General features: G+C 41.8%; 1 protein-coding gene across 14 annotated transcripts in view; it reads right to left on the bottom strand.

Moving 5' to 3' along the window:
- NEK7 (NIMA related kinase 7) overlaps nucleotides 1–13286 on the bottom strand; it is a 152007-nt gene that overhangs the window by 21299 nt on the left and 117422 nt on the right. For all 14 annotated transcript variants that reach the window (XM_045027751.1, XM_045027741.1, XM_045027750.1 and 11 more), the window contains one exon: nucleotides 11101–11208. In XM_045027751.1, coding sequence (XP_044883686.1) covers nucleotides 11101–11208 — 108 coding nt within the window. The remainder of the gene's footprint in view (nucleotides 1–11100; nucleotides 11209–13286) is intronic.

Raw genomic sequence — 13286 nt, forward strand, 5'->3', positions numbered from 1 at the left:
TCAATCTAGTTAGCTTATTAAAGAGAAGATTAAGGAGTGACGATTCAAGTCTGTAAATACATATATGGGGAACAGAAATCTGGTAAGAGAGGGCACTTCAACCTAGCAGACAGAAGTATAACAAGATCCAATTATTGGAAGTTGAAGCTAGACAAATTCAGATTAGGAAAAAGGCACAATCTTTTTTTAAATGAGGGAAATTAACAATTGGAACAATTTCTATATACTCTATTCAGCTGGCTGAACCTGAGTAAGACAGAGATAATGCTGGAGGGCAGAGGATAGCATTTTAAAATTTTGCAGTCATGTTTCTGCCACCTTTGGTTGAAGAGAGACACCTACAACTGGTCAATTCAGACCATGGTTTAGGACTTTTTCTTGGATTCCTCACTGACACTGAGCTCTCACACAACAACATCTGTGATTAACACTTTCCATCATCTCTAGTTGGCTGTAAGACTCCATCCCACCAGATGATGACCTGGCCTCAGTTATTCACTGCATCTCTCAATTGGACTACAGCAACATGATATTCCTGTGCAACTTAAAAAACTCTAACTAGAACAGAAAGCAGCAGCGCTTCTCCTCAGCAACAAAGGCAACCATAAGCACATCAGACGTGTCCTTCACTCCATACACTGGCTTCCCAAAGTATTTCAAATCAAGTTCAAGGTCAACATTGTTATTATCTGTATATTATCACAGCACTTATGAGCCCTAGCCATGGACTAGTACCCCACTGTGCTAAGCGCGGTACAAACAGAACAAAAAGATGGTCCCTCCCACAAAGAGCTTATAATTTAAGTGCAAGACAAGAGGCAGCAGTTGGCTAGAGACAGACAAATGGGGGAGTATCAGGAAACAATGATATAATTTTAGTCACTATGATAGACAGAGGTCTCAGCACACCAGGGGCTTAATCATTACTAAGACTTTTGTAGGCATCATGGCACAGAAGCACTTAAGGAGGGATTTGAAGGAAGATGACAAGGTAGTTTTGAGGATGTTAACTAGGAGATCTTCCCAAGTATCAGAGCAGTAAGGGAGAAAGCACAAAGAATCTTGTTTGAAAATTTAACAAGAAGTGATGGAGGCTGGCAGCATGGGCCAGTTGGAGGCAGGTGTTGATATCTCAATAAAAAGTAAGAGATGGTAGGTCAGATGAGGATAAGCCACGAGGGCTCTGAAAGTGTTGATAATTTGCTTATGTTTCATGTGATACAGAAGGTGGAGCTAATGAAGGAATGCAAAAAGAGGGGTGACAAAGTGACAGACTAGAAAAATAGTTTTTGCAGTAGTATTCTGAATGGATGTGAGCAGGGCAAGATTGCATTTGTCAAAGCCAAAGAGAAGGATACTGCAGTAATCGAGATGCAAGATAATAAGATCCTGGATGAAAGAATTTTAGCTGTGTGGATGGATAGGAAAGGCTGATCTTAGATATGCAGACAGAATCTGAAAGTTTAGGCATAGCCTGGATGTGAGGACATACAGAGAGGTGTTGAAGGTGACACCTAAGTTATGGGCCTGAGTGGCAAGTGGGAAGGTGGTACTGTCCACAGTGATCAAGAAAGGAAGTAGTAGGGAAGGATGGCAGGGAGGCAGGGAGAGAGGTGAGTTTAAAAGCTTTCTTTCAGTCATATATAGCTTGAGCTGACAGCTAGACTATCACAAGATGTGAGAGGCTGAGATTTTAGTTTGGACAGGAGAGAGGTCTGGGTAGAGACGGTAGTTGAATTTGTATTTGCAGATGAGATTACCTAGAGATAAGATGTACAAGGAGAAGAGAAGACCAACGATAGAGCCCTGTAGAGCCCTGACAGAAAGTTGGGGGAGAGGAGGATGAGAAGGTCCCTCCAAAGGCTATGCTGAAGGAGCAACTAGAGAGGTAGGAGAACCACCAGGAAAGGACAGTCAGAGAAGCCAAGGGAAGCCAATATTTCAAGGAGAAGAGCACAAGTGAAAGAGTCAAAGGTGGCTGACAGGTCAATGAAAATAAGGATTGAGTGGTGGTTCTAAGATTTGGCTAGGAAGGGTCGTTTATGCTGGTAAGAGTGGTTTCAGTGGCGTGCAAGAGGCAGAAGTCAGACTGAGGAGTGTCTAGGATGACAATGCAGGAGAGGAACTGCAACAACAATCAGATAGCACGTTCAATGAGCATAGAAATTAAAGGGAGATTTCGTGATAGCTGGAGAGCCAAGTTCAAGGGTGTTGGTGTTTTTTTTAAAATGGGAGATTAAAGCATTCTTGCATTGTAAGGAAAAAGATCCAGAGAGGAGCAAGAGATGAAGGACAAGATGAGAGTGGACATGAGAGATCTGGAAACAGGATGGGGTCACTGGAGCAAGTGTAGGAGTTAGAAGAGAAAAATAGACAACTTTTGTGTCTATGGCAGGGAAAAGGAAGACGAGAGTGGTAAGAAAGAAAGGATACCTATGCAAGGGGAGGAGGAAGGTCACATCATATTATATTCAAGGTGTTCCATGGCCTGGCCCTACAATATCTAGAAGACCACCTAAAGCTCCAGGATGAAGACTGTTTGACAACTTTGCTCCTCTAGAGCAATGGAACACTATATAATGAGGATTTAGCTTATCTGCGAAGGAGACAGAATTTTCTCAGTGGCTGGTTCTGAGACTGTAGAATGAACTTCCCCAGGAACTAAGGACCAACACAAACCTCACCACATTCCACTCCAAGTACAAGGCAAATTTCTTTGACCCTGCCTTCTCTATCAAATACAATGCAACATGTATTTAAAACAAAAAACAAACAAACGAACAAAACACCTACCAAAACCAGACATTAAATTGTACAGGCTTCTCCCCCGAGTACAGGATGAGAGAACAAGACATGTGACAGGTGTTAGTCACTTTCCTTAATAAATACACTACTACAAGATGCTCAGATGCTACAGTGATGAGTGTGGTATAAGAACATACGGGGAACAAAATAGCATAGGTATACTAGAACACAGAAATCCCTCCTGGACTTCAAGTCTATGAATCTATTGGATTGGTTGGCATTTGTGCTCTCAAAACAGCATGGAGCCTTTTGCCTTAGTTGAACACATGTACTCTGTAGATTAAAGAATAGCTTCTCATTTTTTATTTTATTTTGCTAAACATTTAAAGTAGCTCAAAATTGCTCCTCCTCAGAATGAGATGAATTTGAAGAACTGCTAGTCACTAGCCTCATCCATTATCTGACATTGTTTGCTCTGCCAAATTATGGGCTAGTTTGAAGGATCATATGCATGCCATCTGACCCTGCCCACATCAAAAAGGGATGTGTGCATGTCTTCACTGCAGCATTATCTTCCCAACTCCTGGACCCACAGAGGATCCGTCACAAGTCCATAGATCAATATGTAAGGAGGTGGAGGAGGATCAAGGGTAGCTGTATTATCTTGTCTATGGTCCATGTTCATTTTGCATAACCTTCCAGATGTAAGTTGGAACTCTGGCAGCACAGCTCCATTGGCAGTATGATGCCACGGAGATGAAAGTCAGGGGGTGCTGAAGCCAGTGTGGCATCACTAGAAAATGCAGATGGCCCTGTGCTTTCAGTGCATTTAGGCCGTTTTGCAGGGTTTGGGGGCCTTTCTGATCTTTCTCCCTGCCCCCGGAAAGCACTATCTGGCCATATGTATGGAGGTGGTGAAATACTCTGCTGCCTACCAGGAACAAAGCAAAGTTTCACTGAAGAAGTGAAGTGCTCTATTGCTTTTCTACTGAATCCTAACCTACATTCCTGAACTCTATGGCTACCACTAACACCATTATTAGATTTAACTTAAAAGTGTAGGTAAAGGGAATAGACACATATATAAATCTGATTTGGAACTACAACATGACTACAGGCTGTCACCGGTAGAGCCATGTCCTGGCATGCAGAGAACCAAAACTCAGGCTGATCCTTGCTTCTAATAAAGGCCATAAGATGAGCTATGGAGGAAAGGCATTCAGCCCTGGAAAGGTTGGTGGAGAGAAAAAAAGAGGGAAGTGTTCTCAAACACCCTTCTAACCAGCCCAGGTGAAGTGCATTCCAACTTCAGTGGGTATTATGACCAGCCTTCTACCAAAAGGGAGATTGACTCAGTGGTTCTGTTTGTTTTAAAAAGGAAGAATCTCAAAAGTTAAATACATACACACACACACACACAAACAGAAACCCCTATTTGTTTGATAAGGTTGTACACAATTAATAACGCCATTAACTAAGCTTAGCCAGACCACTTTAACTATTGAAATTTGTTTTAAAATCCTTACATTTATTTTGAAGTTTGAATAGTTTTTTTTTTTTAAGTTGCAATTAAAAGCACTACCATTTACATTTAGAAGTTATAATATATAATTAAGGAGAATTTTAGTATATTTCTGTATATATGTGAAAACCTGAATATATACTCTGCTGGTGTAGTTAAAAAAAATCTCTAGATGAAGACATAGATTGATGATTGGACGAAGTTTGTTGTACACTAATTTTTTTGTGTGCATCATAGAATCATAGAATATCAGGGTTGGAAGGGACCCCAGGAGGTCATCTAGTCCAACCCCCTGCTCAAAGCAGGACCTAATACCCACCTAAATCATCTCAGCCAGACTTTGTCAAGCCTGACCTTAAAACCCTCTAAGGAAGGAGATTCCACCACCTCCCTAGGTAACCCATTCCAGTGCTTCACCATCCTCCTCATGAAAAAGTTTTTCCTAATATCCAACCTAAACCTCCCCCACTGCAACTTGAGACCATTACTCCTTGTTCTATCATCTGCTACCACTCTAGAACAATCTAGATGCATCCTCTTTGGAACCCCCTTTCAGGTAGTTGAAAGCAGCTATCAAATCCCCCCACATTCTTCTCTTCTGCAGACTAAATAATCCCAGTTCCCTCAGCCTCTCCTCATAAATCATGTGCTCCAGCCCCCTAATTATTTTTGTTGCCCTCCACTGGACTCCCTCCAATTTTTCCACATCCTTCTTGTAGTATGGGGCCCAAAAACTGGACACAGTACTCCAGATGAGGCCTCACCAATGTAAAATAGAGGGGAATGATCACATCTCTCGATCTCCTGGAAATGCTCCTACTTATACAGTCCAAAATGCCGTTAGCCTTCTTGGCAACAAGGGCACACTGTTGACTCATATCCAGCTTCTCGTCCACTGTAACCCCTAGGGTCCTTTTCTGCAGAACTGCTGCCTAGCCACTCAGTCCCTAGTCTGTAGCAGTGCATGGGATTCTTCCACCCTATGTGCAGGACTCTGCACTTGTCCTTGTTGAACCTCATCAGGTTTCTTTTGGCCCAATCCTCTAATTTGTCTAGGTCCCTCTGTATCCTATCCCTACCCTACAGCGTATCTACCACTCCTCCCAGTTTAGTGTCATCTGCAAACTTGCTGAGGGTGCTAACCATGCCATCCTCCAGATCATTAATGAAGATATTGAACAAAACCGGCCCCAGGACCAACCCTTGGGGCACTCTGCTTGAAACCGGCTGCCATCTAGACATAGAGCCATTGATTACTACCCGTTAAGCCCGACGAACTAGCCAGCTTTCTATCCACCTTATAGTCCATTCATCCAGCCCATCCTTCTTTAACTTGCTGGCAAGAATACTGTGGGAGACCATATCAAAAGCTTTGCTAAAGTCAAGGAATAACATGTCCACTGCTTTCCCCTCATCCACAGAGCCAGTTATCTCATCATTGTTAGGGGGTTTATTCCTTCACCCTCTCACTTCCCTGGTCCTTCTCGCATGAACAGAGAACAACAATACCCGAAGTCCAAAGGCGCAAACAATTCAATGTTTATTGGGGTGAACTTCCAGCAAGCAAGTGTCCCCCTTCTCAGCTCTGACACCACAGAGCTGTCCCTGTTTCCATTCCCGCCTTAGCAAAACATGATTCCAATTCCCCCCCACCCCAGTCTCTGTTCCCATTCCCCCCCCACTTCCTGATTGGCTGCAGACTATATAGTAAAAAACTTGAGTTCTACTTAGCTATACCTTAACCAATCATTTTACTGAAATTTAACTAACCAATCCTAACATATTGTAACATGGTTATTTAACCAATTATATCCCACCACCTTAATTGGTTTACACCCAACAAAATTAATTATACAGCAGACAGAAACAATCACAGAACCATACAGAGATTATACAGGCAAACAATAGGGAAGTGGAGACTACAGTGATAGAACAATACAGAAACAAGGATTTCATATCCCAGTGACAGGATGCTATCAAACTAAGTTTCCTTTTACATCTGCTAGGCTCTTCCCTTTCTCTGGAGGTGATAGGAATATCAGGACAGGATTGTATTCCTAACAGCCCAATAGCATTTCAATGTGACTAGTTTGGAATGTGAGGATGTGACACTTCCCAGTTTATGGCTGCCTCTGCTGCTTAGCCGAAGGCCTTAGCCTAAGAACCAGGCCTCAGACTGTCACAGTGAGAGAAGGCCCTTACACATACAGAGAGTGATTTTGATTCTTTTATATCTTTATAACTAGCTAAGTGATAAGAATACACTTAAATTCTTAAAGTATAGGCCTTTGCAGACAGACCTGAATATCTATATCTTAACAATCATAGAAGGCAATTAGGTTAGTCAGTCATGACTTGCCCTTGGTGAATCCATGCTGACTGTTCCTGATCACTTTCCTCTCCTCAAAGTGCTTCAAAATTGATTCCTTGAGGACCTGCTCCATGATTATTCCAGGGTCTGAGGTGAGGCCGACTGGCGTGTAGTTCCCCGGATCCTCCTCCTTCCCTTTTTTAAAGATGGGCACTACATTAGCCTTTTTCCAGTCATCTGGGACCTCGCCTGATAGCCATGAGTTTTCAAAGATAATGGCCAATGGCTCTGCAATCACATCCGCCAACTCCTTTAGCACCCTCGGATGCAGTGCATCCAGCCCCATGGACTTGTGCTCGTCCAGCTTTTCTAAATAGTCCCGAACCACTTCTTTCTCCACAGAGAGCTGGTCACCTCCTCCCCATACTGTGCTGCCCAATGCAGTAGTCTGGGAGCTGACCTTGATCGTGAAGACAGAGGCAAAAAAAGCATTGAGTACATTAGCTTTTTCCACATCCTCTTTCACTAGGTTGCCTCCCCCATTCAGTAAGAGGCCCACACTTTTCTTGATCATCATCTTGTTGTTGAAGAAACCCTTCTTGTTACTCTTAACATCCCTTGCTAGCTGCAACTCCAAGTGTGATTTGGCCTTCCTGATTATACTCCTGCATGCCTGAGCAATATTTTTATACTCCTCCCAGGTCATTTGTCCAAGCTTCCACTTCTTGTAAGCTTCTTTTTTGTGTTTAAGATCAGCAAGGATTTCACTGTTAAGCCAAGCTGGTCGCCTGCCATATTTACTATTTTTTCTACACATCGGGATGGTTTGTTCCTGCAACCTCAATAAGGATTCTTTAAAATACAGCCAGCTGTCCTGGACTCCTTTCCCGCTCACGTTATCCTCTCAGGGGATCCTGCCCCTCAGTTCCCGGAGAGAGTCAAAGTCTGCTTTTCTGAAGTCCAGGGTCCATATTCTGCTGCTCTCCTTTCTTCCTTGTGTCAGGATCCTAAACTATCTCATGGTCACTGCCTCCCAGGTTCCTATCCACTTTTACTTCCCCTACTAATTCTTTCCTGTTTGTGAGCACCAGGTCGAGAAGAGCTCTGCCTCTAGTTGGTTCCTCCAGCACCTGCACCAGGAAATTGTCCCCTACACTTTCCAAAAACTTCCTGGATTGTCTGTGCACAGCTGTATTGCTCTCCCAGCAGATATCAGGGGGATTGAAGTCCCCCATGAGAACCAGGGCCTGTGATCTAGTAACTTTTGTTAGTTGCCTGAAGAAAGCCTCGTCCACCTCATCCCCCTGGTCTGGTGGTCTATAGCAGATTCCCACCACAACGTCACCCTTGTTGCTCACACATCTAAACTTAATCCAGAGATTCTCAGGTATTTCTGCAGTTTCATACTGGAGCTCTGAGCAATCATACTGCTCTCTTACATACAATGCAACTCCCCCACCTATAGGAGGGTTGGAGTGGGAAATAGCCATAAGAAAGGCCACTTTCAAGAAAGGATAGTTTGGGGAAACTAGTAACAGAAGTTCCAAGAGAAATGAAATTAAGAAATAACAAAGAAGGATTGTATTAAGGATATTAGGAAAGCAATTATGATAAATCAGTGCTTAGTAGACATTATAAAGTTGATATCAGTGTTTACAATGTATGAGTTTATAAATCAGCCACAAAATTTTCTTCCCCAGGCTGAAACCTGGCATAAGGTCTGAGTTTAAAGTATGGAAAGAAAAAAGAAGCAACTCCCTACCCTCCAAGAAAACCCAGCACCCCAGCTGAAAAAACACCTTTTTTGCCCTCTTCTCCCTTTCCTGCTGATTCTTATATTTGTAAAAGAGGACTTAAAGATTTTTTTTTTACCCCCTTGCTCAGTTTCCAAGCACCTTGCAACCACTCCCCCACGGTGAACCTAAAAAAACAGAGTTGAAGCAACTGTTTGTCTTTCCTAGCTTTTTGATTTATAACTCAAAGTAATAGGCCAGCTCTTCTCCCTCCATCACTGACTTTTGCCTCCTCTGCATGCTCCCTTTCTACTGAACATTGTAGATCAGGACTTTTTGGCTCCCACAAATAGAGTACAACAGTGTTGGTTCCCATTGCAGCCTGTTCACAGTGCTGTTTTATGTACTATGTTTTATTTATGGGCATTAGCAGGGCCTAAGCCATGACAAGTAATATGAAAGAATGCTGCAATATTGTCTGAACTCGCCATTGGCATATTATAGCAGGCAAACAACAATATTTTAAAATAAAATAGTACATTACCTAATCTTGATTTGGCGTTTTTTAAATTATATCCAAAGTCAAGAGAGAGGAAGCCTGGTAAAAAAAATATGCCACACTACTTTTGTTTTTTATATGAGGTGACATGGACTCACTTAATCTCAATTTTTCCACTGAGACCCCTGTAATTATTGTTGGTGTTGATATGTGGCAATTTCTGCTTATAGCAAAGACAAGAATCTGTAATAAAAAAGAAAAACTGGAATGTGTAGATGAGTGTCCCAAAGGTTTCCTGGATGACAGGGAATTGGCTGATTATACTGCCAAAATTATAGAATGTAAATTCTGCTTTCTGAAATGAGAGTTTATAAATACACTTGTTTTGGCTCTTTAAAATCCAGCAATTACCTAAACCTCCCTGAGTTCTTGGATACTATTATGGTGAATAAAAATCTTGTCATGGGTCTTAAATCCTGGCTAGCCTTGGCTGCTCTCTTGAGGGGTCTTAAGGCTGATGCAGTGCCCTTTGAAGTCAATCGCAAGGGGTCTTTTGAATTCAGTGAATAGTGCATTGGGCCATTAATGAGATAAACAAGTTCTTTTTTTGACTTACTCCAGAACATGGACAACAACTAGATAGCCAACTCAGCAATCCTGCAGCATTCTATTGGGTGTCCAAGAACAACCTCTACCTACACAGACAAGAAAAATAATCTGCTTTCTTGGGATTAGGCAGTCATGAGCAGACAGATATTTTTACAGGACAGGTTTAAGTTTTAAAGCAATTCTCAGTTTAGATGGCCAACAACATCTAAGTGGAGATTCCCATTCATTTTGCATGATGCTGTTTAAGATTTGATTAACTGAGACTCTGAAGGATTTTGAACCCCTAATTTATTTAAGATTTTGGATTTGTAACATGCACCCCTCCAAATACAGCTTCAAGCGCGCGCGCGCACACACACACACACACACACACATATATATATATATCTCTAATTTAACACACCAATATATTTAACTTCCTTTTTCCCCCCACGAGTAAACAGAACCCTCCCCTAATACAATCTATCAATTAATTATCCATTCCCACAACAATTTCCCCTTCTAAATATAGATTACTTACTGAGAACTATTCCTCTTTATGATACTTACATTTAGATTTAACAATATGTAGACTATCCCTCAACACTTTAAAAACAGAGACAATCTGTTGGTCCTCTGTGCCTCCCTTGGTATCATTTTCTCGAGAAGTCTATTCCATCTCTTTAGATTTTAAATAATCTCCTCAAATGATACCCAAAAGATGTGAATTCTCTGCAAATGCTTTTGGTATGGTGAATATAACGCTACTCTTTATGAGTGATCCAATTCCCATACAAAAAAGAATTGGGTGTTTTCAGATGTTCTCTTGTACTCTTAGAACACAAAAAATATTTTCTTCCATACTCTTTTTAAAAGAATGTTTGCTGTTCAAAATTCTAAATCCTGATCTGCCCATCCCATTCTCCCTGGACACTACAAATTGGAGGTTGGGATGCAGGTCATGATGGTAAATAAAAATCCTGTTGTGTCTTCACAGGGATATTAAAATGTATTTAAGAAAGGTAAATCTTTTTTGCTATTTTACATTGTGTTTACAGGCACCAGATTAGGTAATGGAATATCTGTGCCCCATATGCAGCTCTCCCAAATTGGCTAAATACTATGTAACCATGTTTTGTCAAGTGATATTGAATCGGTCTAATTTTGGTATCTAATCCTTTTAAACAGCAAGATGTATTTATTTGGCTTTAAAATGTCATGATATTTGTTTTTGTTCTGTTAGAATATGAGCAAAATCTAATTTAGCAATATCTAACCTATTACATTTCATACCTTCTCAAAGTGCATGTCACCAGCAAATGTTCCACATTCCATTTATAAATTCATTTTGCATACCTGATTACAGTATTTTTTCCACAGCTGATTAAAGGGTCAGTGCAGTCTGTTGAAATTCATTCTTTAGTCTTACTTTTTATTACACCTCTATAAAATGCTCTATTTACAATAGGTACCGACTTGTTCTAAACAGACATCTTTTATTAAGTAGTCCAAGGGCAAAGAAACAGGAAACTGAGTGTGAAACAGATATCATTACAGCTTAATAAGGTTTGACCAAGGGGCGGACAACTTTAATTTAAAAAAAAAAATAGTTGGGGTAACATAATATAAAGGAATTAAGTTTATATGAATAAAATTATTTTGTTTTATCTTGCAACAAAATCATTTTGCATATTATTCTTACCTAAAGAATGTGCAGCTGTGGTTTTGGAGCTGAAAAATCGTCCAAGTCCAAGGTCTCCAAGCTTTACTACCCCTGTAGCTGTAATGAACACATTAGCTGGCTTTATATCTATGAAGAGAAAAACATTTTGCAATATGTTAGCAATAAAACCTACTGCATCATCTATAATACATGTAATGAGGCTTGTAATTTTGTTAAATGTTAATCAAATCAAATGACAGTACTGTTTAGAAAATCTTTTAAGCATTTAATAAAATGTGAATTTGGGATTTTAAAAATTCTAATTAACTTTTGTGGCTATAACTTAAGTTACTTTTATTGGTTGTGCTTAATTCACTATAGCAACAAAAACTGAGCAACGAAAAACAACAAATAAAACAAGCAACACATAAAACAGTTTTAGCTCTAAAACTACAAAACACGCACATGCTGATAATAGCTACTGTTATACAAACTATTTTAGTCTTAACCCTGACCTTTGGAGACAACAGCAGCATTTTTAAAAAGTACCTGACACTAGTCTCCTAAATAAGTTTGACCTGCTTATTTTTAAGTGTCAAGTACCCTCAGCTGTCACTGAGCTCAAGAGCAACAGTTCAACGGTTCAAAAGCAGAACTTTGAAAATCAGGTCAAGTTTAGGTATGAACATAACAATAGGCACTCTTCTTTAAAAAAAATCTTGACCTGCATGTTCTTAGCTTTTGCTGGAAACATGGAAAATGCTAGTATTCAGTGAGTTAATGACAACAGCATTAAACTTACTTAAGGTTCCCTATAAGACATGCTTACCATGTGTGAACTTTCATCTCCTCCTTTCCACACACTTACTATCTCAGACTTTTGACCTTTCATACATGCATGTGTAAGAGGATCACCAGAACAGTAATTTGCAGAGGTGGCTGGTAACTAGAGACTGATGGGTCCAAGTGTGATTTGTCTACTGAAGGGTGCATGGGAGGACTTAGGCAGAGGTGGAGTTTTTTTCCCAACCTATGAGTCTCTACAACAGATGGTGATATGGAATTTCAGGCCTATGAGGAATTAATTTCTGATTAACTCAGAGGCAAAGCAGTTCATGCATCACTTGTATCCTGCAGCCACTGAGAAGGAGGACTTCAAAGGACAGAAGCAGTCTAGACCTGTTCCTCCAGGTCTGCATAGGTAAGTGGATGAGAGAGAGGACAATAAAAGGAATTAACAAGGGAGAGGCTCAGTACCTCACAAGGAGAGCTGGACGCTGCTGGTGCACACTATTAGGCAAGAGGGTTGGAAGCAGTAGCTACAGGAAGATAGATGGGTATGACAATGGAGGAACATACAGAAGAAGGTATGCATGTGTATAAAGAGAATGGGTGGTAAGAAGAGGTGAATAGGTGGGGAGTCTTGGGAGAGAGAGTGGGAGGGGATAGGAGGGTGAGAGCTAGGATGGAGAGTAGACACCAGCGGGTGGAAGGGGGAGTTGGGGAATCAGAGGTTTCTGGCATCTATAGCCCCATCACTTATTTTGATCACCAGACGTCATTAACAATTTGCCTGAGATAGCCAAATCTATACCATACCAAAGTAAGTCTGTAGCCATACCAACATCCCTGTTACATTACTCCTGGGGGAATTATGCGCCACTGCGCATGTGTAGAATTCATATCTCCAGCAGATTTTTTTTTCTCTGCAGAAAATATATTCTGCTGGGGAAGCGCTGCAGTTACACCTTTTGCCCATCAGGGGATGCTGTGATGCCAGAAGAGAGGGCAGCTGGCTCCGGGCTGGGGCCACTAGCACAGATAGGGAGGAGTACAGTGGCTGCGTTCCTCACAGCACCCTGCCCGCGGGGCCAGGTGAAGGAGCATGGGATGGGGTGGGGGATGGACAGAGCAGGATGCACGGGGATACTGGGGGGGGTCACATAGACTGGAGTTCAGAAGGGCTAGTGCGGGGAGGACAGACTAGGGTGGGGGCACAGAAGCTAGTGGGGTGACAGCATTGAGCCAGGGGCTGAATAGGAGGGGGGATGCAGGGCCACATGGGGACAGGGGGAGGTGGGTGGCTGAGTGGGGGTGCAGAGCCACATGAAGACGGGGGAGGAAGGTGCAGGGACAGGGTAGGACAGGTGACTGAATGGGGGTGCAGGGACATGAGGGGGACGGGACACATAGGGACAGGTGCAGATGTGCCTGAGTGAATGGGA

The sequence above is a fragment of the Mauremys mutica genome, chromosome 8 (genome assembly GCF_020497125.1).
Source record: "Mauremys mutica isolate MM-2020 ecotype Southern chromosome 8, ASM2049712v1, whole genome shotgun sequence".
Classification (NCBI taxonomy): Eukaryota; Metazoa; Chordata; order Testudines; family Geoemydidae; genus Mauremys; species Mauremys mutica.